The sequence below is a fragment of the Scleropages formosus genome, chromosome 5 (genome assembly GCF_900964775.1).
Source record: "Scleropages formosus chromosome 5, fSclFor1.1, whole genome shotgun sequence".
Classification (NCBI taxonomy): domain Eukaryota; kingdom Metazoa; phylum Chordata; class Actinopteri; order Osteoglossiformes; family Osteoglossidae; genus Scleropages; species Scleropages formosus.
The window spans coordinates 25,431,169-25,457,049 of record NC_041810.1 but is presented as its reverse complement, the minus strand read 5'-3'; the positions used below and the strand labels follow the sequence as shown (position 1 = coordinate 25,457,049).

The window sequence follows — 25,881 nt, the reverse complement described above, 5'->3', positions numbered from 1 at the left end:
ACTACGCCAAGTCCCCCTGCCGTTTCCCCCCCTCTTCTCGCGCACTTCAGATATGATCACACTTGTCCTTCTGAATAATTACACTTCTTGCGTAACATTTAATACATTTTATTCAAACACGCTTCCACTGTGCAAACTCAGTTATTTTAATCTTCTCTAATGTCTCTGTTTGTTGACCTTTTGCATTAGAATTTGTCAGATTCCCTGTGTGTGCAAACGTACTCCGACAGTAAAGTGTTAGCTAAAACCTAATTAAACACGGCAAAAGGAAAAACCTCATCAGATACATTAGAAATAAATATAAATATAATATATATGAATAAAAGATATATTATTATACAATACATTATTTGCGGCTCTATAACTGGGGATATATTAGTTTAATATATCAAATCCAAAATAATAACAACAGCGAAACAGCTACAGCGGAAGGGTTACGAGCGCTGGACCGCGCTGGGGACACGCGAGTGCGGTCCCAGTCCGAGCGATCGTATCCGACCGCGGGGTCAGTGAAGCGGTTCCCAGCATGCATCAGGGGGCAGACTGCGGAACCTGGGTCCGGGAACACAGAGAGGCCTTTCTGGCTTCACCAAGAGGTAAGTGGGTGTGACGCGCAGAACCCTGGAGCGCACGCAGGCCCTCAGCGGTCACATCCACAGCGCCTCATTACACTCGGACTTTCAAAGGCATTTGCCGGGGTCGTCGTATTTGCCAAGTTGCTTTCTGGGCGAACGATTATTAAACATTATGCAGTTTGATATCTGCCATCAAAATAAAGAAAAAAGGGACCAATGCATGAACTCGTTTTCTGCCTTTTTAAAAAGAACATCATACATTTTATAAACAACAGAAACATTGTGTCATCAATAAAATTCAAAGACATTCTTTCCAACAAACCCTCATATTCATGTTGGGCCTTTTCTGATTCCTACCAAGCGCGCGTTGAATATTCACAGAAGCAGCGCTTCTGAAGCTCTGAAGCCGACATGTCTGCATATTGATTGTTTTCAGTTTTTTTTAAGAAACTTGCTTTGCTTAATAGGCACTTCCGTTAGTCGCGGCTTTCTTATATTGACAGTTTGATCCATTTAACACGCCAGGGTTTGCCGAACACCTGCGCTGCTCTTCGAACCCGGCTGGTGGAGCGAGTCACACGCGCGTCTAAATGCGCTGCCTCCTCGTATCGGTCAGGATACACACACACACACACACACACACATTTTCAGAACCGCTCGTCCCATACGGGGTCACGGGGAACCGGAGCCTACCCGGTAACACAGGGCGTAAGGCCGGAGGGGGAGGGGACACACCCAGGACGGGACGCCAGTCCGTCGCAAGGCACCCCAAGCGGGACTCGAACCCCAGACCCACCAGAGAGCAGGACTGCGGTCCAACCCACTGCACCACCGCACCCCCACATCAGTCAGGATACAGATTTTCAACATTTCCAGCTTCGAACGTGAACATCGCCTGTGTTTACCTGCCCGGCTGACAGATGGCAGTAAAGAGCAACTAAACAGAACTGTGTTGGACGTCCTCAGTTCAACTCACCCGCACGGTGTTCACAGCTCGTGTCCGGTGTCCCTCGGCATAGAGCGGAGATGAACTGATCAACAATGAGCTTTGAGCAGCAGTTTGCGGAGGCAACGTGAACATTAATAAAATGGATAATTCTAAAACGCAAAGGCCAACATAGTCCTCCTGTCCTCGTACGTCTTTGAAGGGAACGGAATCACACGGGTTCTGCTGCTAACATAGTTATCACAACTGTTATGTTTAATATTCCAGCTGCTTGGCAGACTTTCACGCAAAGTGAACTTCATCGCCGACAATTACACCGATTGTACAGCTGCTTAAGTACCTTGTTCATTTATTCGTTCGCTTTTCAGCAGAAATTAATATTATTGCACGGCGCGACTCTTCTCTCTTTTTCAGAGGAAATACTCTGCCTGGTGTCTATAAAATTTATATGTTATAAAATTATAAACAGCAGCCAGATGGCTGGTTACGCAACAGAGAGCATGCTGGGAAAATGGTGCAGCCAGAAACAGCGAGACGCGGGCCGAGACAATTGATGCCTAAAGTGCGTGTTTGGTAGGGAGGAGGGTCAGCTGGAAGTGCACTGAAGTGATTAGACCAGCTGCCCTTGGACCCAAAAGTTGCAGGTTCAAATCCCACCTCCGGCTCTAGTACCCCTGAGCGAGGTACCTACCCTGAACTAAGAGAGTAAAATTACATGGCTCTGTAAATGGGTAAATTGCTGTAAATGGATGAACACCGTAAGTTGCTTTGGAGAAAAGCTTCAGATGAACGAATGAACATAAACGTTGATGACGAACACCCCACGAAAGAGCAACTGCTGCGCCAAAGCTATTCAGCGTTTCTGTTCACCGCTCCTCATGCTGGCGACAGGATTAGCTGACCTTGTCCCTCCGCCCTGCCCAATGAGCCCCGGGTCTCGGAGGCCTCAGGGCATCCGTGCATTGGGCCGGGACGCAGATGCGCCCCGTTCGCGAGCCCCTGGGCTCGCCCCCCCGTCACACAAGCAGCAACGAGCGGATAAATAAACGAAGAGATAAAGCGCTTAAAGCGGAGCGCGAGGCTCCCGTGGCCCTTCCCTGCCGTCGAGAATGGGGCCCTTATCAGCCTCGGCACACAGTCGCTCCCCGCGGCCGCCGTCTTTCACGACTGATCCAAGGGCACCGATGTGTGCCCGCCGATGCGCCGCAGCGCTTTCTAAAGGGATTTCTCTTGGGCGTTCGGGGGCGGGGCTCCTCGTGCGACGGAATGCTTCGGAAGCGAGCAGGTGGGTGAGACGAGTCGGACAACGACGCCTCCTCAAGTTCTCTCCCCTAAAACGTCCGCCCGTTTCCGGCTTCTGCTCCTCAGCGGAAAAAAACAAACACAGAGCGCTTCAAGCGCACAAAAGTCATACGGCGAAAGGAGGACGATCCTGAGGAGGTACCACACCTCTCCTTCGGAGCCAGCGGGGGGCGCAGCAGTTAGAGCTGCTGCTGCCGCCGCGCACTCCAAGGACCCCGGTTTGGATGCGTACTCCATCTGCAACGCTCGCAATCGAGGTCCTTACCCTGAACTGATAGTAAAAATTACCCCGCTGGATAAATGGGTAAATCAGTGTAAGTAGCTCAACATAAGAACATAAAGCAATCAGTTGCTTTGGAAAAAAGTGCCAGAGCAGTAAATACAAACAATGTGCAATGAAGAGAAGCGTAGAAGATTGTGTGACCGTCACACTGGGTGGGATTGTCACACTTTGGCCTGGAGGTGAGCGCTGCCTGCCGCCGCCTTCCTGTGATGAAACGTTGACTCGTTCTGGCCTGCGAGTCGCTGCTTGTCTTCCCCTGATGGTTGGGGCCCTCATCTGCGCCGCACCGGGGTGGGCATTGGCTCCGGGGCCGTCGGGGGGAGGATGCTGATGAGTTCTGATCTACCGACCTATCTAGGCATCCCTGGGAAGGAATGTAGACTCAGCAGTGCAGAAACACGTGAGGCAGACACACACACACACACACACGGGTCGGGACCAAAATGAGAAAGACACACCACTGCTCTCGGTGTCAACATTAGGACCAGAAGGTGACACAGAAGTTAGAGCGATTGTCTTCTAACCTGAAGGCTTATGGCTTGAAACCCTACTCCTGCTGTAGTACCCTTGATCTGATATGGTAAAAATGACCTAACAGTACAAATGGGTAAAGTAGTGTACAGTTCGTTATCTAAGTGTGAAACACCTTGGAAACGGTATTAGCCGAATAATCAGAATTATATTGGACTCGTATTAATGATGTGTTAATTTGAGGGGGCTCCAATTTCCAGTTAAACCCGGCGGATGGTTTCCTGCTCGTTTCCCTCAACGCCCAACTTCAAGTCTTAGGCCATTACCGGCGGCCCGGCAGCCGACGCTGTGCCGTCTCACCATCTGCGCGGCAACGGAACCCGGCAAGGAGAGGAGCGTGGGGGGTGCGGGGCGACGGACGTCTAGAAATCATAACAGAAATGGAGATTTAATGAAGGCAAAGCCTCTTATCGATTTAGCTGACTGTGCACATGTAAGCGCTCTCCAGCTGCGCTTCATCTCGGCGTAAGACAACGCATCTCGGCCCGAAAGCAGATTATACCCTTATGCGCAGCGGGAAATAAATAAATAAATAAGTAAGTAAATAACGGCGGGTCTAAAATCACCGCTGGTAACATCTGGCCCGCATTTCCGTCAGCAAGCCGACATTCTGCGCCTCATCTGATTTTGCCAAATTTCATCCACAGCTGAATTGTTTCGGTCGCCTGCTCAGGCGTGCGCGTGCCAGCCTGCCGTCCGACTCGACCTGCTTTAGAGGAACAAGTCCACGAGTGAATCCCTCCCGCAGTCAGGAAGGGTCTCAAACCCATCTGCTTCTGTACCTTGTGCTATACGAGCACATGCTTTGCAGCATCATTTACATTTATTAATTCAGCTGATGCTTTTCTCCAAAGCAACTTACAGTGCTAAGGTTACAATTATTTACTATTACAGCTGGGTAATTCTTACTGGAGCAATTTAAGGTAGGCACCTCGCTCAACGGTACTACAGCCAAAGGTGGGATCGAAGCTGCGACCTTTGGATCCAAAGGCAGCAACCCTAGCTACTACACTACTAGCTGTCCCCATGCATCATCAGCATGCAGACCTCTTCCTGAAGGACAGACCATCGCTGATGCTCAGCTGTCTGTCAAACCTGCAGACGTAGTTGTTTCTTCACCTCTCCTAACCCCCCCCGCAATTTGGTTTTAATTGTCTAAAATGAGTTTTTCAAAAACAACTTCAAAAATCACACAACCGCTGTGGTATTAATGATTTATCACTGAGTTCCTCTCCAGCAAAGCACTTCTTCTCAATGGAGAGCGAGAGAGAGGAATTGAAATGAAATGTGTGTGTGTGCGTGTGCGTGTGTGCGCGTGTGCATGTGACTCAGAGACAGAGAAGGGGACACGTCCACTGCTGGAGTAACTATCCATCCAAACAGGCCTCAGGTATTCCCAGTGGGGGGTCTACTTGCAGGAGTGCTGAGGCCACAGAGAGCGCACTGTGTGTGTGTGTGTGTGTGTGTGTTCAGTGGTGTGTGCCTGGACTGCTCAAGAATGTCAAAACCATCCCTAAACCCCCAGCTCTCCTGTGCAGTCGAGACACTCTGGCTCCATGTGGCTCCGCCCTCCTCCCCGCATCACTGCACGTGTGTTAGAGGCGCTGGAGAGGGGTGTGTGTACACACACTCAGTGTGTTTGCAGTGCCTGGTATGGAATGGAACTCCTTTTCCTCTGTCTGGATTGACTGACTCAATAACAAACCGCTTCCATGCGAATAACAATCCCTTATCAACCTTATTACACAGCCGTAGAGATGAGCGCTTGCACCCATACACACACACACACACATCAGACCACAGCTGTCTGCACAACACGCATATGCAGGGAGAGCAGGTGTTCAGCGATATTTCCTCGCATATGAATCCCACCTCCTGCTGATACTTACTCTGAATTAATATAGTAAAAATACTGTGAAAATTACCCTGCCATATAAGTGAGTAAATCAGTAAGTAGCGCGCACACACACACACACACACACTGTAAGTCACCTTGGAGAAAAGCGTCAGATAAATCAATAAAAATTTTTGCACATGTGCGAACAGCAGTGACCGACCGACCGGTTCCACACGTGGACATTGGCTCGGGGCCCAATGAGCTTTGACGGCACCGCTCCGTGAGATTTGCGTTCGGGCTTCAGGAGGCAAATACTTCTGCTGCGTTATATATCAGGAAGCCGATTATTGATCGTGAGGCGAGCAGCGCCGCGCTGCAAACCTTTGAGTTTGCCGCACTCTGTATGACACACACTTAAGCAGCGCTCCGGTGGGTCGCGAACCCATTGCCCGAGCAGAAAAAACCGGACACCTTCCCCGTTAGAACAAAACGCACGATGCGGTGCCGGTTTGGAAACAGAATCGAGTTTCTGCACACGGGAGCCGCGGTGACCCAGGGCTTCTGCTTTTGATTTGCCCCCCGTCGGCGTCGCCGCGGCCCGTCAGCGGCTCGTAAATCCTCCACGAAAGCCGGAGGACGCCGTCCGAGGATCTGAGGAGCGGTGGATCGTGGGAACACCTGCGCGGAGGGGGTTGGGAGGGGGGCTGGTGTTGGTGCTGAAAGCAGGAGGCAGAAATGCCTTTGAAACAGGACTCCGAGTTGGGGGGGAATCTCCTCGTCGGATTGATTGCCCCTCCGTTAGAAGAGGGGTCACGTCCCAGGGGAGGATACGCAGCGAACCCCCCCAACCTCGGGGCCTGGGAATAGCAGCAGGAACGGGGCGGTGGGGGTTCGAGGGGAGGGCGGCCCCAGGAAAACAAACTGCGTTCACGTCCTGTCTTGCCCGTCTCCACCTCTGAGCTCCGACTTGCAGCTCGGGCCGCCCCGACCTGGTGGAAGGGTATGGCGACAACGCTTTCGCTCAGGTACGACTTACCGTGGTCCAAAGCGTACAGACCCTGCCACGTCTCTCCTGCATCGCTTGCTGACTGGGGGGGCAAGGTGATGTGTCCACATGGGGGAGCTGCCCTACAGCGCCGTTCCTGCCACCCCCCCCACCTTTCTGAAAAACCTCCCAAAACCGGCAGCCTTCGTTGCAGTGCTGGACATAGCTCAGCCCCACACCCTGTGTTTACTGTCCCCATTGTGTGGTGAATCCGGGGGGGGGGGGGGTGTGGTAATGAAAGGGTACCGCACGGCCGTTACCACGCCACGTGGAACCAGGGCCTCATTGGCTGTAATTAGCGAGCGCAGAAGGAGGCCTTTGTCAAACCTATGATTTGAAGTGAGTCATCGCGGCGATCCGGCGCTCGTCGAGAGCCACCGACAGCTGCGCCGCAATTATTAAGATACCTGCCCTCCCCCACCCACTTGCACGCCCGGGCTCGTTTGCCGGCGCCACGCTGATCGGCGCCTCCCGGGGAATTCGCCCGTCCCCGTGTCAGAACAACACCTGGACGGCAGCGTGTTCCTCCGCCCTGCCGGGAGGACGGGTCCTTCGTCGACCCAGCAGCGTCGTAGAGAAGGGGGAGCGCCGGGCCATCGGGGGGGTGCCGCAACGGCTGTTGGGGAGCAGTGATGAGGCTGAGTTCAAAAGCGTTTCGGGGGTCGCGTCCCATCCACCGTCTCATCCAAATTCCAGCTAAAATCTACCTATCGAGCGTCCGACGCTCAAAGTCCAACTCGGTTCTGCCTTTATAAAGAGAAGATGAATTTTCTGCATGTCTGGACACATTTGGACATTTAGGCTCAGAACCGCGGAAGAACAACCGCAGCTCCGGCGCCAGATGGGACCTGTTATTACTTTCCGGCGTCATATGTCATAAATAAATAAAATAAACAAACAAATCCCATTAGAGAGGCACTTGATGAATAATAGCAGCAGAATGGGAACAATTTGCATTTCAAATTGCATACTTTACGCAGTAAAATCACACACACAAACAGTGAAACCACATTCATGATGGATTCCAACGCTTCTCTGTAAGAACACGGAGAGACCTCTGCGCCGATGGATTCAACTCTCTGCTCCTCGGGTGGCTCCGTTGGTCTGCTTGCAGGGGTTCGAGAAGGGGCTCGCGGGTAGGTGCCGGGGTGGCAAGGGGTGCGGAGGGGTTGCTGCTCTCGCCAGGGCTGGAGAACGTGAGCTGGGGGGGAACGGAGGGACATTACACAGTAGCTGAGGACCAAAAGGGCACCTGCTGTTGTACCCTCAGTTACATCCTTAACCTGAATTCACACCCATGAACTACTCAGCTCTGTGTTCTGCTATGGGCAGCAGGGGGCGAAGTGGTTAGAGCTGCTGTGCTGCACTAAATGAGCCAGGTTCGAATTCCCCCTCCTGCTCTAGTACCCTTAATCAAGGGACTCGCCCTGCACCGAATGACCCCGCTGGTAAATCAGTGTAAGTAGCTCTGTGCACAAATGTCACCTTGGAGAAAAGCGTCACATTCATTCCGAAGCGCTTAAACGTTCGCAGCGACACCGGTGCCGAAGGAAGCGGGACCCGAGGTCACGAGGAGCTCCTTTTACCCAGAATGCCACAGCGAGCAATAAGCGGCGAGCAGAAGGCCGGGCAGCAAGCGAGAGCCAGAGCAGGGCCTCCGACACCATGATTTACACCCCTTTCAGACGGCGACCGCTGTTTTCGGTCGCTCCAATTTAACACCCTCCCAAAGCAATTCCCGAATTTTTTGAAGAACGACAGGGAGAGAACGCAATTATGCTTCCAAAGGACAATAATAAAGCCATTTACCTATCGACACCAAACTCCATCTGGGTGTTATTTCAAGGCCCGCCGGTGTCGCCTCTCCGGCATTTCGCTATAAGTCACATGTGCGAGAAAACAAAGCCTTTTCATTTCTCCTTTGGAGCTCGATAAGATCGAGGAGACACAGCGCAGCGCCACAGTACATCATCGCGGGATCGATACTCTGAAAGAAAGAAAAAAACACGCCAACAGATGGAAAATGTCAGGCGAGATTTTGGCTCCGGCTCCAACGACAAACGGCACGGAATTCGCGGTTTTAACACGTATCTTTATTGACATCTTCCAATAGGTACATTTTGTAAAAACACAGGGAACTGCATTTATTAAAAAACACAACATAAAGTGCCTGTGTCAAGTTCCTCTTAGTGGACAGTCATGAACAATAACTGTTAATGACGTTTATCATACAGTATGTACAGTGACAGCAGAGTGCAGACACCTCATATAATAATAGTAATAATAAAACTTTACATCTTCTAACAGCAGAATTGTTTTCATACAAATCTAGTAAATCCTCCCCAGTTCACCCACCCACCCACACACACACACACACACGCGGAAAGCTGGCGATCATAATTTCGCTTCGGCTACGGGTGAATATTTCCCATGAGCTCTTGGGGGTCATCACCCCCCCCCACCCTCCACACTGGCTGTGTTCTGTCACAGCGTGTTTTGTGTGTTTCTGCCCCCTGGAATGTGCGCCACACAATGGGACCAGTCAGGCGGCGGAAGAGAACGACGCGAAAAAATTCGGCCGCTGTGCCGTTTCCGGTGAGCCGCTCCCGAAAGTGGAACCCAGCCGTTTCCCGTTTACTTTTACCACTTTTACCATCCCGTTTACTTCTTTTACCACGAGTTCTGCACGTGCTTTTTTTTCCACACAGGGCAAATTCGGCCTTTGTTAATCAAGATGGAAATAAAGCGATCTGTGTTTCTCTCCACCTCGAGCTTGGAAGTGATCGGACTGCGGGAGGAAGACGAGCGCAAACGGCAGCCTGGCGACTTGCACCCCCACCCCCCGCAACCCATGACAAGCGATAATAAAAATGCCTGCAGTAAGCTGCATAAATGACAAGGTATTTCTGAGCGGGTGAACAGCTGCTTGGAGATGTGCGTGGGGAACGGGAATCCGGCCGACACCCACAGGCTGAGGTCCCGCCCCCTGGCCTCACTCTGACCTGCCAATCAGGGCAAGGCAGATGTGGACCAGGAGTCTTGTTGGTTTAAATGAAGGGAGCGTGGTGGCGCAGCGGGTTTGGCTGGGTCCTGCTCTCTGGTGGGTCTGGGGTTTGAGTCCTGCTTGGGGTGCCTTATGATGGACTGGCATCCTATCCTGGGTGTGTCCCCTCCCCTCCAGCCTTACACCCTGTGTTGCTGGGTTAGGCTCCAGCTTGCCGCAACCCGACTTGGGACAAGCAGTTCAGCAAGTGTGTGTGTGGTTTAAATGAGAGCTTCGGGGTAGCAAGGCCTAAGAAGATGGCCAACCAGCTGGGGACACACCCCCCGATGGCCAGGAACAGGAAGAGGAAACGCATGGGCAAACTTTGCCTTTGATGGCAACCGCCAACGTAACGAAGCCTGACAGCAAGCCTTTGAAAAGAACCAGGGGGTCTCTAAAAAGCCACAAGTGGGGGGGGGAGGATGGAGGCCCCCATTCTGAACATCTAAAGCACATCACACCACTGGGGGGTGTTTGTGTGCGAGCGGACTCGATGAACCCCACCCCTCACGAACACAGGCCTCCCGCCCTCGAGAAAACCATCTGAACGTGTTTGCGTTTCTCCACACAGCACTGGTGTCGATCGCACATGTGCCCCATCGCATCGGGACCCTCGCGCTATCGCCTATTTCATAACCGAAAGCTGTTTAACCACCCCCTGCCCTCTCGGGGTGGACAAGTAAAGCTTCACATGTAACAAAATGCTTGTCTGTAAATCATAAGAAAGAAAAGAGGTAAAGGAACATGGAGATGAGTTTGTCTACTGGGACTTAACCCCAAACACCCATCATTGTCACAGCCCCCTAGTGGAGTAAGGAGTGTTTCCTCAACACGCACACCCACTACTAAAACACAGCAAAGATCATCACTGATATGCATCCAACTAACACTGATGGGAAGCTCCAGTCCTGGGGGGCTGCAGTTACCTGCCAGTGAGGGACCAGGTCACACCTGGAGCACCACATGAGCTTAGTGTGTGTTCACCTTCCACCACCTCACAGGTAAAGCGGCGCACCTGGAGCCCGAGAACAGGAACCGACCCCCCACCTGCTGCGGTGCGGAGGGGCCAGGAAAGCAAACCGTCCTCGGGGGGGTAACCGTGCGCATGCGTGTGGTGTGTTCAACACCCGCAGAGAGAAAACAGCAGGGTGGTCAAGAGCTTCTAACCCTAAACACACTCCCACAGGCAGTGTCACTTTGCTCCTTTTCAAAAACATGTCTAACCAGAGACAACAAACTGTAAAACCCGGTTATTTCCTCCCTCACACAGCGGATCTGGACCCCAGAGGATCGAGGTTTAAGAAGCTCAGCTCAGAGTTATGGTTCCAAGCTGGACCAAAGGAGCCGAGTGAAGCAGGTTAGCAGACTGCAGTGGAGAGCACACACACACACACACACACACACACACACTGAGGCTTTTTCTGCACACCACATGACCCATGGAGTCCAGGGCACAACACACTGACACCACTGAGGTCCCACATGACATTACAGCGCAAAGTCAAGTCCTCCCAACGAAACAGGGTCATCCTGGATAAAGTCCGACTTTAAAAAAGAAGCACTTGGTTCTTCCGTGACACGATACGCACACACACCCCTCCTAAGTGAGGGATCAGACTTCATTAAGGCTCTGAACACAACCATGATCTGCTGCGTGTCTCTTCCCCACAGATGGAATCCCACCGAGCGGAGGGGTCCCGCGGCTCCCACCCACGCGTGCGACACAATAAGGCTCCTGTTGACTCCTTAAGTGTTCCTTTGTCCTCGTGCCACGCAGTCCTGCCGCGCGTCTGCGCGCTCCCGACACATTAATTCCTTTATGAAATAATTGCGACTTTTAAGGCTTCAATTAAAAGTGTGGTGGGTATTTTTCTGCGTGGGGCAAAAGCGCGTCTCGGGCCGTGACCACGAACGGAATGTTGGCCCGCGAGAGGTAGGAGAGCGGATCACCCACGGGGAGGAGTCAGCCGGGTCACGCACGGCACTGCCGCGGGCGATCACGCGCGTCCGTGGCGCTCCTTGCAGTGCACGATGTGTCTGTGGACGCGGTCCACCCTGTCCTGCAGGACGCGCTCGTGCTCGTCGGAGAGGAAGCCCAGCGCGCGGGCCAGCGGCTCGCCCTCCACGTACAGCTCGCGAAGGCGGGCGCCGGCGTCGCGCGCGCGCTGCAACTCGGCCACGCGCCGCGCCGTGCTCTCCCTGAAGAGGCACACCGAGCGCAGCAGGGCGCCGTGGTAGCCCTCCCACATGGGCAGCACGCGGTAGCCGTGCACGAGGCCGGCCTCGTTGTCGAGCAGCAGGAGCGCGCCGCGCGGCGTCCTCTGCAGGTTGCTCGCGTCCCGCTCCATGACGCGCGCGTCCCACTGCAGGCTGAAGAGGCCGCTCACGAGGCGGTCGAAGTTGGCCGTCAGGTAGTCGAACAGGACCAGGTCGGACCACTGCACGAGCTCCAGCACCTCATGCACGCTGCGGTTGCGCAGCTCCTCGCGCAACGGTCGCAGCCCCGCGCCGTGCTGCCGGAGGGGCGCCGGGGTGACCACGCCGGTCAGGTTGGCCACCCACTCGGTGAGGGAGACCACGGCCCCCCAGGACCAGCCGAGCTGGTGCACGGCGCCCCTCACGGCCGCCCAGCGCTCGCTCTCGGGGTCCAGCTGCGACAGCGCGAGCGGCGGCAGGTTCCGGATGCCCAGCAACGCGGCCAGGTAGAAGGAGAGCGTCTCGCCCTGCACCTGCTCCTCCGTGATGCCGTAGCGCACGCACGCCCGCGTGCCGTCCGCGAACGTGGCGAGCCGGTTGGACGCCCTCCCGCAGCCGGGCTCCAGAGAGACCACTGCGCTCCGGCGGGCTTTCAGAGCCCAGGCGCGGGCGTGCGCTTCGCCGAACGCCTCCGGGAGGAGCGCGTCCAGGCGCTCGGGCCACAGCAGCTCGTCCCGCAGCGCGAGGTCCAGGTCCGGCTCCGACTCCGACTCCACGTGGGGGGTCCCGCCGCCCCGCTCTCTCTGGAGCCCGGCCACGGCCAGCAGCGCGCGGAAAGTTTTCGGCGACAGGTCCGCGCGGGACCCGGGCTCCACCGCCCTGCCGTCCACTCCCATGTCCGCCGCGCCGTCCAGCCCGCTCCACACCAGCAGCACGCAGGCGCACGTGCACAGCAGGAGCAGCGCGAGGAAAGCGGCCGGCAGCGCCCTCATGGTGACCCGCGCGCCCGCCCGTCGGAGTCGGTTCGCACTCGCTCCTGCCGCGCGGGACTCCTCGTCACGGGGGCGACTCACGCGCCGCTCAGCCTCATCGCGAGTTGTGGCGGAACAAAGAGACGAGCGATACAAAGTATCAGCCCCGAGCGCTGCGCCCTTTGTCGCGGGCGACGTTGCCGGGCGCGCGCCGAGCCGCGTGTCTCGGAGCTCCGGAAAGTTCCGCTGCCAGAAAGGGGGTCATTTTAATCCGCGGGGAGACGAAACGCGACCATCTGTGTCCGCGCGGGCTCGCTGCCGTGTCTCCGGCTCCGCCGCGCGCTTCTCTCCATCTCTGAGCTCTGCGCTCCGCTCGAGACTCAGCTCCCGGAGGCACGTGACTCGAGCGCCACGCCGGTGGGCGTGCGTGTGTGTGTGTGTGTGTGTGTGTATGAGAGAGAGAGAGAGAGAGAGGGAGAGGGTCCACTAGGGAAGGAGGAGGGAGCAGAACTGAAAAGTGCTGTTAGTGTGTGTATCTAAAAATAAAATGAAAAGTCTACGCGGTTGCTATTTATACTTTGTCTTTAGTGGCCCTTCCCCCTCCGCTCCTTTCCTTGTCCGTGTTATGTCAGCTTTCTACATGTCTTTTTGGTTTTCCTCCATGCACAAGATGTATAAAGCATAAATACTATTTTACACCTTATTAGACCCAAAACATGCAGTGTGAATGTTTTAATACTCACTGATGATGTTGAGAAAAACAGTAAACCTTCTACAATTACACATGTGGACACGAACTAACACATCCAGTCCTCGAAGCGCTAACAGGAGATAAGTACACGACCTCATGTGACCTAATAATACATAATAAACAGATTGAGATTCAGTGCCATTATATATTTAGGCAAAGAAGTGAACAAGCAGAAGTTGTGTGTATGGAAAAGTGCCCCTCATGACATAGTAGCTTGGTGACCCCCCCAATAGTAATGTCTTCAATAAGTGATGACTGGAGATTTTGCCTATCATGTAACATTTGGGGATGCGATGCCTGAAAAAATTGGTATTTTTTCCTTGATATAAAAAAGAAACACTGAAAACATGTATTGACAGACCGTCGCACATTAATACACTTGTTTTCAGCTTTTGGTTTTTTTTGTGTTTGTGAGGGGAATTCACTATAAAATGACTCCACAAGACAAACTTCTTGAATTAAAGCCACGATGGAGCCCCTCTTTCTCCTTACAGGACTGACAAAAAGGCCTTTTCTGTGAGCCCCCCGTTCTGTCCTGTAATCTCTTGTGCCAGCGGTGAAGTTAATCGCCTCCTTCATTAGCCATCAATTACCGGGGAAAAATGAAAGGCGAGCGCAGACGCGAGAAACTCTCATATATTCGCCCGAAACTGCAAAATGATTTTTAATTCAAGCCCTATTTTTGTATTCAGCTGCCTCTGAATTAAAGTTCTTAATCAAATTAATTGGGTCATTTTTATGGTAAGGCAATGGCATACCAAATTGCCTCGGTCCTGAAGCTGCCTCAATGCTCAATTAGCGCAATGGAAGCACCGTGATTTTTTTGCTCATGCATACCCCCACCCCCCGCCTCCCAATCGTCCCCAGCCTGACGACACCGGGCTGCTTTTCATTATTCGCCGATGGCTGGTGTCGTCAGACTGGGGACGAGTTGGCGCCCGTGGCCCACATTTAAGAAAAGGTGCTTTTTTGAGGCCTTCAAAAAACAGATGGCGCAAGAGCAAAGGATGTCGAATGTTATGGCGCGCAGACGCCACGAGACACCCCCTGTCGGCCTGTATCCATATCAAACTCCCCCACGTCCCGCCAGGGCCTATATTGGCGTCTCCGCTCTTCTGCCCCTCTCCAGCCAAATTCCTTGTCCATTCCTGCGGTGAAATGAGCGCCCCAAAGGGGCCCTGAGCGACTCTCGCCCGCCCCCCCAACCGAGAGCTGACACCAGCCAGGCCACAGCTGCTCGCTGCCGGTCTCGCCCCTTCGGTGTGGCGCAGAAAAAGAAGTGGCGAGGCGGCGGTCGGCACTCGAGACAAACGGGCGTGTCACTACCGAAAGGTTAGCGCATTGAGAATCATCGTTTTTGGCCTCATACTCGCAAATGCTGCCGTATGGGCTGAAAAATGAACGCGCCGGTGCGCCATTAGCGCTGACAGCCGCTGTCGGTTCTGCTGACGGTTGCTCGCTGCTGGGCTGCCGGGGGCATGGCGTCCGATCGGCGGGGCCCTCTGTCTCTCGAGTGTGTAATGACACCTGGTTCTGAACAGGTGGAACTGCTTTTCTATGAATGTGTACCGGTGATGAGTTTAAGGGTGCGCGTGGCATGTGCGTGTCAGAGACACGGTGTGTGTGTGTGTGTGTGTGTGTGTGTGTGTGAATTTGCGCTTGAGAGAAAAAGGCAGAATGAAACAGGTTATATATGGGACAGAGAGAGAGTATGCGAGTGTGTGTGTGAGAGTGAGAGACAGCAATTGCGTGCGTCTCAGAAACGGAGGGAATGTGTGTGAGAGAGAAAGAGAGAAAAACAGAGGATTTCTGTGTGTGTGTGTGTGCGCGCGTGAGGAGAGAGGGGAGAGAGCACGTACGTGTTAGACAGCAGGGGAGAGGAAAGGATGGATGCGTCTGCCTTTCCACACACCTCAGATGAATACCGAATCACACCGGGGTGGAAATACCTGCCCTTTAAACGGCGAAGCTGCCATCTGTCCCCGATGCTCTTCAAGGGCCCCATTTCCGGCACAACAACATCATTAGGCAGCTGAAGCAGATGAAAAAAGTCTCTCCTTTATATACCTGTTGTAGTCGCCGCATCACTGCGTCCAGGTGTTTTGTCACCGGTTCTCTTGACTGCGGTTGCTGTCGGCCGGGCCGTGAGGGTCCGAGCGCCGCAGTCGCATTAGGGGTCGCGCTCAGCCCTCCTCCTGGCTCCACCCCGGGAAGTTCTGGGCGAGGATGTTGCTTTTGCGGGCATGAAACTGCAAACCAACACATTTCATCGCATCCAGCTGGGGGGATCTGGGGGGGGATCTGGAGCGGATCGGGGGCAGGGAGTGGGGTGGGGGGAGATGCATTCCGATGCTGCCTCTGAAATTTCTCAAGAAACAGGCCAAAGCTGAGCAAGGGCAGGACCCCCCTCCCACTGCCACCGAACAGAACGCACGCACGTCCAGCTGTGCTCGTCCCAGGCCTTTTTAGCACCATGCGCCTCCCAGCAGCACCCCCTGCCCCCACCCCCCCAGCGCGGTCAAAAGCGGCGCGTTGCCATGAGCGCCGCACACTCCGACGAGCCGCACTTCACAAGTAGGTCGTGGGCCTCGCTGCGCCTCCCACCATTTGACTCGCATCCCCTGGGAGAGGAGCAGGCCTGCTTTTCCAGTGCCCTCCTGTTGGGCTTCAGTGGGCACGGGGGTGGGGGGGGGCTAGTTGTCTGAATGCATCAGGGCGACCCCCGTCTCCCCCCTTCCCCCTACCCTGCTTTCCCACAGGCCTGCTGAGAGTGGAGGGTCACGCTTGACCTCTAAATCAGACGCGCAAAGATGTCTGCAGTCAGGGAGGTGGGGGCTCTGGGTTCATGTGCCCCCCTCCAATTGTCATGTCATGTACAGGTGTGACACAGAATGCGTCCAGTTAGTCAGCAGTGAACATGGGTAAATGCAGTCCATTTGTGTTTTGGTATATCTGACTGGGATGCAGACGCCCAGAGCGGCGCCCTCTACAGGCTTGGGCTGTGCAGCGCCCTTCGGACCACCGGCCCACCCGACCACTGGACCACCGCAGCGCACTGATCGCATCCGGCCACGACGTCGTAACAAGGGGCACCTGACAGAGGGCACATGGACTGTTTAAACATGAATAATCGGTGCCATTAGCAGCAGGGGCAGTGGAGGGGGGGTGTCGAGCGGGGGGGCTGATCACGGAGCACACAGCCGAGCTGCGGTAAGGGTCCCCCACACCCCTCCCTTGCTTTCTAAACCCTACCTGATGGTTGTGGGTTTCGCTCCTCTCCCCTAGAGGACTCGCTCTTTGCTGGGGTCGCAGTGGTAGGAAACAGGAACTTGAAATCAAGCTTTACTTGGCCAGTACCCCCCAGTGCCCCCCCACGAGGCTTTTATCATTTCCGGTAGACACCTGTACACCTCATTGGACATGTTTGGTCGGGTAACGGGCAGGACTTGTATTTTGTATTTAATGCATATAAATAGATATACAGTATATATATTTAAGTGTCTGAAAACTTGTATTTTATATAACGGTGTCGCCCTCTAGTGGCCACGGCGCCGCGCTGCACTTTAGCGTACTTTCAGCGCAGAACTCTGACCTGGAGCGGCCGCTAAACGTGACGTTAATCCCCAACTTTGTGCTTTTGCGCGATTGATTTCAAATAAACATTAACTGACAAAATTGAGAAATGACGCACGACATGTCGGTGTCACACACTCCCTTTTCCCTTCACATGTAGCACTTCTCAGGTCACATACGCTGTTCTAATGGCATGATTCGGACCGCTCACCTCGCCCCATCCTTCCAGGGTGGATCTTCTTATTCTAGTCAAGTTTTGGCTCTAGAAAGCAGTTTACCTTTACAATTCCTTTCACGGCCCTTCGCTGGGACGATAAAACCCATCATGACAAGGTGGGAAAAGAGAAGTTCCTCCTTATGCCACATGTGCAGTTTCACTCATGTGCGATGAGTCAAAGTCCAGTATCAGATGTTACCCTAAATGTCTTAATGATAAATTACTTTATCAATTACTTTTTTCAATTACTTCGTGAATTACTGCAGCTCTGGCCACGACAGCAGGGGGCGGTACAGTGCCACTCGCCCACAAAGGCCGCCGTCGCTGCCACAGCAGGACTTGGGAGTGATCGACAGGAACAATAAAGTGGTTTTCTCCGAAACCCTTGAAAGTGTTTGTATGTTTCCTTCGGCAAAACAAAGAATTTCTACATCACTATTTCAGTGGAAAAACACTCAGGGTCAAAACCCAAACACCAGGATGAGCCCAAAGTCGCAGCTCCTGTTTGTTCAAAACACACAAAACATAATTAGATCTATATACATATATATGAATATATATACAATGTTCTTGTCTTTGTCCTCCTTTGCTGATGCTTTTGTCTAATCACAACTTTGCATGTTTTTTTTTTTTTTTGTTTCTTTCTTTGTTTTTCAGCGACAGCAAAACACAACCGGGTCACGACACCCGGAGAGAGAATTGGTATGCGAAGGTGCCCCCCCCCCCCACCGTGGAATCTCCTCCGCCGAAGTTCTGGAACACGCCACGCCGTGCACATTTTACGAGACACGCGTTACACACACGTGCCAAATGAGCTGGCGTTTCTCCCGCAGCTGCGTCTCATTTGCTGCGATGCTGTCAGGTAGCCTGCAGCTCCGTGGCTGTGGATCTGGGCAGCAGGTTCCGTAAACACATCCTGGGCGAAAAGTGCTTTCTGCCGGAGCGGTTCCCGGCGGGACGCTCGCCTTGCTGCTGGAGCAGAAGCCCATCTTGGCAGAACTTGGCGTGCCGGCCTGCTGCTGGTTACCTGCACCGCGGTGGCGAGAGGAAAAGGAGTCGTCCAAACGCTTCCCTTAAGGCCTCGGTCAACCTGGAACATTGACCACATGTTCTTCTAGAGCCAAAATTACTCAACAGGTCCACATCCACCTTGAAATGAACCAGCGAGGTTCCACAACTAAACCTTCTTCTTTGACCTTCTCAACAGGTCCACATCCACCTTGAAATGAACCAGCGAGGTTCCACAAATAGACCTTCTTCTTTGACCTTCTCAACAGGTCCACATCCACCTTTAAATGAACCAGCGAGGTTCCACAACTAGACCTTCTTCTTTGACCTTCTCAACAGGTCCACATCCACCTTGAAATGAACCAGCGAGGTTCCACAACTAAACCTTCTTCTTTGACCTTCTCAACAGGTCCACATCCACCTTGAAATGAACCAGTGAGGTTCCACAACTAAACCTTCTTCTTTGACCTTCTCAACAGGTTCACATCCACCTTGAAATGAACCAGCGAGGTTCCACAACTAAACCTTCTTCTTTGACCTTCTCAACAGGTCCACATCCACCTTGAAATGAACCAGGGAGGTTCCACAACTAAACCTTCTTCTTTGACCTTCTCAACAGGTCCACATCCACCTTGAAATGAACCAGGGAGGTTCCACAACTAAACCTTCTCCTTTGACCTTCTCAACAGGTCCACATCCACCCTTAAATGAACCAGCGAGGTTCCACAACTAGACCTTCTTCTTTGACCTTCTCAACAGGTCCACATCCACCTTGAAATGAACCAGCGAGGTTCCACAACTAGACCTTCTTCTTTGACCTTCTCAACAGGTCCACATCCACCTTGAAATGAACCAGCGAGGTTCCACAAATAGACCTTCTTCTTTGACCTTCTCAACAGGTCCACATCCACCTTGAAATGAACCAGCGAGGTTCCACAACTAGACCTTCTTCTTTGACCTTCTCAACAGGTCCACATCCACCTTGAAATGAACCAGCGAGGTTCCACAACTAAACCTTCTTCTTTGACCTTCTCAACAGGTTCACATCCACCTTGAAATGAACCAGCGAGGTTCCACAACTAAACCTTCTTCTTTGACCTTCTCAACAGGTCCACATCCACCTTGAAATGAACCAGGGAGGTTCCACAACTAAACCTTCTTCTTTGACCTTCTCAACAGGTCCACATCCACCTTGAAATGAACCAGCGAGGTTCCACAACTAGACCTTCTTCTTTGACCTTCTCAACAGGTCCACATCCACCTTGAAATGAACCAGCGAGGTTCCACAACTAAACCTTCTTCTTTGACCTTCTCAACAGGTTCACATCCACCTTGAAATGAACCAGCGAGGTTCCACAACTAAACCTTCTTCTTTGACCTTCTCAACAGGTCCACATCCACCTTGAAATGAACCAGCGAGGTTCCACAACTAAACCTTCTTCTTTGACCTTCTCAACAGGTCCACATCCACCTTGAAATGAACCAGGGAGGTTCCACAACTAAACCTTCTCCTTTGACCTTCTCAACAGGTCCACATCCACCCTTAAATGAACCAGCGAGGTTCCACAACTAGACCTTCTTCTTTGACCTTCTCAACAGGTCCACATCCACCCTTAAATGAACCAGCAAGGTTCCACAATTAGACCTTCTCCTTTGACCTTCTCAACAGGTCCACATCCACCTTGAAATGAACCAGCGAGGTTCCACAACTAAACCTTCTTCTTTGACCTTCTCAACAGGTCCACATCCACCTTGAAATGAACCAGCGAGGTTCCACAACTAAACCTTCTCCTTTGACCTTCTCAACAGGTCCACATCCACCCTTAAATGAACCAGCGAGGTTCCACAACTAGACCTTCTTCTTTGACCTTCTCAACAGGTCCACATCCACCCTTAAATGAACCAGCAAGGTTCCACAATTAGACCTTCTCCTTTGACCTTCTCAACAGGTCCACATCCACCTTGAAATGAACCAGGGAGGTTCCACAACTAGACCTTCTTCTTTGACCTTCTCAACAGGTCCACATCCACCTTGAAATGAACCAGGGAGGTTCCACAACTAAACCTTCTCCTTTGACCTTCTCAACAGGTCCACATCCACCCTTAAATGAACCAGCGAGGTTCCACAACTAGACCTTCTTCTTTGACCTTCTCAACAGGTCCACATCCACCCTTAAATGAACCAGCAAGGTTCCACAATTAGACCTTCTCCTTTGACCTTCTCAACAGGTCCACATCCACCTTGAAATGAACCAGGGAGGTTCCACAACTAAACCTTCTTCTTTGACCTTCTCAACAGGACCACATCCACCTTGAAATGAACCAGGGAGGTTCCACAACTAGACCTTCTCCTTTGACCTTCTCAACAGGTCCACATCCACCCTTAAATGAACCAGGGAGGTTCCACAACTAGACCTTCTTCTTTGACCTTCTCAACAGGTCCACATCCACCCTTAAATGAACCAGCAAGGTTCCACAATTAGACCTTCTCCTTTGACCTTCTCAACAGGTCCACATCCACCTTGAAATGAACCAGGGAGGTTCCACAACTAAACCTTCTTCTTTGACCTTCTCAGCAGGTCCACATCCACCTTGAAATGAACCAGGGAGGTTCCACAACTAAACCTTCTCCTTTGACCTTCTCAACAGGTCCACATCCACCCTTAAATGAACCAGCGAGGTTCCACAACTAGACCTTCTTCTTTGACCTTCTCAACAGGTCCACATCCACCCTTAAATGAACCAGCAAGGTTCCACAATTAGACCTTCTCCTTTGACCTTCTCAACAGGTCCACATCCACCTTGAAATGAACCAGCGAGGTTCCACAACTAAACCTTCTTCTTTGACCTTCTCAACAGGTCCACATCCACCTTGAAATGAACCAGCGAGGTTCCACAACTAAACCTTCTTCTTTGACCTTCTCAACAGGTCCACATCCACCTTGAAATGAACCAGGGAGGTTCCACAACTAGACCTTCTTCTTTGACCTTCTCAACAGGTCCACATCCACCTTGAAATGAACCAGCAAGGTTCCACAACTAAACCTTCTTCTTTGACCTTCTCAACAGGTTCACATCCACCTTGAAATGAACCAGCGAGGTTCCACAACTAAACCTTCTTCTTTGACCTTCTCAACAGGTCCACATCCACCTTGAAATGAACCAGCGAGGTTCCACAAATAGACCTTCTTCTTTGACCTTCTCAACAGGTCCACATCCACCTTGAAATGAACCAGCGAGGTTCCACAACTAGACCTTCTTCTTTGACCTTCTCAACAGGTCCACATCCACCTTGAAATGAACCAGGGAGGTTCCACAACTAAACCTTCTTCTTTGACCTTCTCAACAGGTTCACATCCACCTTGAAATGAACCAGCGAGGTTCCACAACTAGACCTTCTTCTTTGACCTTCTCAACAGGTCCACATCCACCTTGAAATAAACCAGCGAGGTTCCACAACTAGACCTTCTTCTTTGACCTTCTCAACAGGTCCACATCCACCTTGAAATGAACCAGCGAGGTTCCACAACTAAACCTTCTTCTTTGACCTTCTCAACAGGTCCACATCCACCCTTAAATGAACCAGCAAGGTTCCACAACTAGACCTTCTCCTTTGACCTTCTCAACAGGTCCACATCCACCCTTAAATGAACCAGGGAGGTTCCACAACTAGACCTTCTTCTCAGACCTTCTCAACAGGCCCTGCCTCTGAGTTCTTCACTGACGGTGTGAATAATTGTATGAAGAGGCTGACATTTTGAGCTTCCTGCTTGTTCACCATCTATGTGTAAACACAGTAGACCAGCACACACACACACACCCGCACACACGCACACACTTGAACTTCTGCCTGTCACAGTCTGCGACTCCATCTCAGGACACAGCTTTTGACACGCCTGTTTTCAGCACCACTCCTGTCAGCTGCACATCCAAGTGGAGAAAAACGGTGTGTGCGGCGGTTTGTGAGCTCACTGGAGCAACGCACACACTGCGCTTCCTGTCACACCATAATAAGGGGTAAAAAAATGCCCCCGGCAACATTTCCCAAAGTTCCCCCGAAAGCCAATAAGCACGTGCTGACTGCTTCTTGAGAGCTCGTGTTGCCTTCGAAGGCTGTGCGGAGTGTGTGTGGTGAGCCGGACCACGCCTCGTTTCCAGGGTCGACCCAAAAACACACATTTACATTGTACTCACACCGCAGGCGTGCAGGAACGCTGCCCTGTGGGGGTGCCGCAGACGGAGCCGCACAGCCGTGACCTCGGTCCAACCTCGGCAGGTCTGGGCGTTGCGTCCCATGCGCTGTTGCCTTCCTCCCCAGATGCCTCGGAAACCATCGAGCAGCATTCTGGGAGGGGGCCTTGTTTCTCAGGAACAGAGTTCACTGCTCGTTCCTATCGGTCCCGATTTTACTGTAGGGCGCAGAATCATGGAGGGAGGGGGGGAATCTCCCACCCTAAAGTAAAGAATTACCAGAGAGATTTCCAAACTCGTGATGATACTTGTGCACAGACAGAAAACGCATGAGAAGAAAATAAATTTGCCAGTCTGAAAAAAATGTAAAAAACACTAAAGTGCAAACTTTTGGAGTTCAGCACTGGATTCAGGACATCTCCAGCTTTGATATTGGGCTCTTAGTGACTTACCTGGAGTGTTTCTTCACAGCAGGATGGAGTTCTGCCACGATGACCCTCCACCCCCCAGCAAACACACACACACACACACACACACACACACACACACATGTTTTAGTTCTTAAAGAATTCCCCTCACAATGGCATCCACCTTTTTCTTCCCTAGAAGTACAGTATGGAAAAAAAACGGAAAAAAAAAAATGGAAAGAAAACAGAAAAAAGGTACAACATGGAATGTGAGTTCATTGCCATGGAGATGCAAACCAAAACAAACTGTGAGTGGTAAACGTCTGTCTGCTGCGCCTCCTCTGGCCCTCCTCCAGTGGAACCTTTTCGAAAACACCCATCGGCTCCCGGGATCAAAATAAGTCCCGAGGCAGAAAAAAGTGTTAAAGCCACAGAGCTGTGCTCCGACCCCCCCAGTTAGAAGCGCGGACTGGAATTCGTCCAGAAAGGTGTTTGTGGATGCGTGGGTGTGGGTGTTTGGCACCGGGGGTGGGGTTTAAAATCCCCTATCTGTTCCTTGGGTCGTTTCTCCTTGTTATGTCCCGTCGCTCTGATTTCCATGACATGACGGTCATTTTCCCCAAATTACACCCCCCCCCACCCCACCCCACCCCACCCCACCCACGCTCCACCATCCAGCCAAGATCGTGACCACGTCCTGCTGCTGGAGGAACGTTCTCAATGTCATCAACCCAGAGGAATGTGAGGAGCGTCCAGCCAGAAGCTCCTGCTCAGACACTCTAGTGCTGGATCACATGACTGAGCGGTTGAGATGGTTGTTGTTCGGTGCCGTCGAGTCCACGTTCGCCACTGTTGAGCGCACACTGTATATAGAGTGCTTCCAGAAAGTTCTGCCCTCCACTTGTGTCTTTAGTGTTAGGGCTGTGTGCACTGTCACTGCAGTTGAGTCTATCCATCTGGTCACTGCTCATCCTCTTCTTCTGCTCCCTGCAACTTTCCTATCATCACTGTCTTTTCGAGAGAGTCCAACCTTCTCAGGATGTGTCCAGAGTATGAAAAGCTCAGTGTCATTGTTTGAGTTTCCAGTGACGCTTCTGACCCAAGCTGACCCAACATCCATCCCTTTTCCTTCCTGCCTATGGTGTCCTTCGAAGTCTCCTCCAGCCCCATAGCTCAAAGGAGTCCATGTTTCTTCTGTCCTCCTCCTTCAATGTCCACCTTTCACATCCATGCTGTATTGCTGAAAACTGTTCATTGGACACTTCTTGTCTTTGCTCTTGTGGAAACGTCAGCGCATTTTAGGGTCCTAACCCTTTCTTTTGCCAGCATTCACTCTCCTGTTACAGTCAGCATCCATTAGGCCGCTAGGACTCAGAGGACCTGCAAGCAGAAGGTGGTGGGGTCACGTCCCGCTAGGGGCCGCTGCATCCTCCCGCAAGGTGCTCAGCACAAATGGCTTTGATGCGGAACCCAGCTGTTGAGATGAATAAGTTGTCAGCTATGTAAGTGATGTAAGTCGATGGTTCCTTCGATAAAAGTGTCTGCTGGGTTAATTAATGATGCGTAGCTGCGCTGCTCCAGCTGTGCATTGTGGGTACAGGCATGAGACGTATTGTCTTCACGCATTTTGGCTCCTGGCGTCCGTCGCTGCATAGCTGGTGTGGGTGGAGGGATGAGAATAGCGGAGCGCTGGAGTAACCGCTTCAGCGGCACCAAACAGAAGTGTATTCGATCCAGACTGTGACGAAGCACCGCAAAAGCGGCCTCAGCAGGACCGTGCCCCCCCTCCCCACCCCGCCTCCAATCCCTGCTCTGCTATGTCTGGATGTTATTATGTGGATGCCGGACGCTTGCACCCTTATTGGGAACAAAGTGCCGTGCGGAGATAGGAACCTGGAGGGCTGCGGCCCGTTAACAGGATGAATCCCGCTGTGACCCAGTCCTTTCTGGTGGTTCGGAAAGGGAGGGGTTTGCTGCACCTCCTTGGGTTACACCTCTCAGCAACCCAGTGTGTCGGTCACATCAAGATGTGAAGTGAAGGAAGGAAACAGCTGTACTGTGGCTCAGCATGGCGGACTTGGATACCACCGTCTCCACGCCCCGTTCTCTTCTCGAGAACAAAACCGCCTTACAAAGTGTAGCGTTTACAGTTGCTACCTGGCCCTCAAGGGGTGTGGGTTTGAGTCTCTGTTCCAGGTGTAGTGCCCTTCACCAAGACAATTAACCTCACAGTAAAAATTACCCTGCTGTCCAAATGAGTGTACGACGTTACCACTGTAAATCACTTTGGATTAAAGCACCACATGAAGAACAAATATGAGTTGCAGGAACGTCGCTGTGACAACCAACGCTGCCATGAAACAAATGGAGAACCGCTAATGGACTCTACGGTGACAAATGTCGATGGGAGGAAAATGGGGGGGTGGGGGTGAAGGCTACGTACTCCGGGATTCTTTCCAAGCGAGGTTTCAAGTTCATGTGCTGCACCCAGTGAGGTTTCCCTTCTGGGTTTAATGATGAGTAACAGGAGCGGGAGCATGCCACTCTAACCCACACGGGTTGGGATCTGCAGACCTCCTGGATCCAGCCACCAAGCTGAGTGCAGCAAAAATCCCTGCAGTCGAATCCAGCTGTGTAAATACAAGTGTGTGTGTATAAAACTGCGGTCTCCGGCACCGCGTTTGGATAGAACAGCCTGCGGCCTCGGATGCCCCTGGACATCGCCGCTGGTGATGAGGCTCTCCGGAGGAAGACACTAGGAATGACGGTTCGGGCTCCTGAAGGACCGCTGACGTTCACAGAGTAGCTCGCTGTGGTTCTGCCTCTCGGTACGGCCAGATGGGGCTGCGCACGGAGCGAAACATGTGAGAAACATCAAGGCCGGGCAACTCGATATTTCCCATAACAAACCAAAAGGCATGCGAGCAAACAGTAGTGCGGCGATGAAAGGTGCTGGGAGGGCGGTGCCCCGGTACTGCGGAGCGACGCCCAAGCGCGCCTTTCTT

General features: G+C 52.5%; 1 protein-coding gene across 1 annotated transcript; it reads right to left on the bottom strand.

The window, feature by feature from the left end:
- Window positions 1-10,947: 10,947 nt before the first annotated feature.
- Window positions 10,948-13,203, bottom strand: LOC114910586 (four-jointed box protein 1-like). Its single transcript, XM_029252321.1, has one exon. It carries the CDS (start codon window positions 12,748-12,750, stop codon window positions 11,560-11,562), a length of 1,191 nt encoding a protein of 396 aa, XP_029108154.1. The 5' UTR covers window positions 12,751-13,203; the 3' UTR covers window positions 10,948-11,559.
- Between the last annotated feature and the right edge of the window lie 12,678 nt (window positions 13,204-25,881).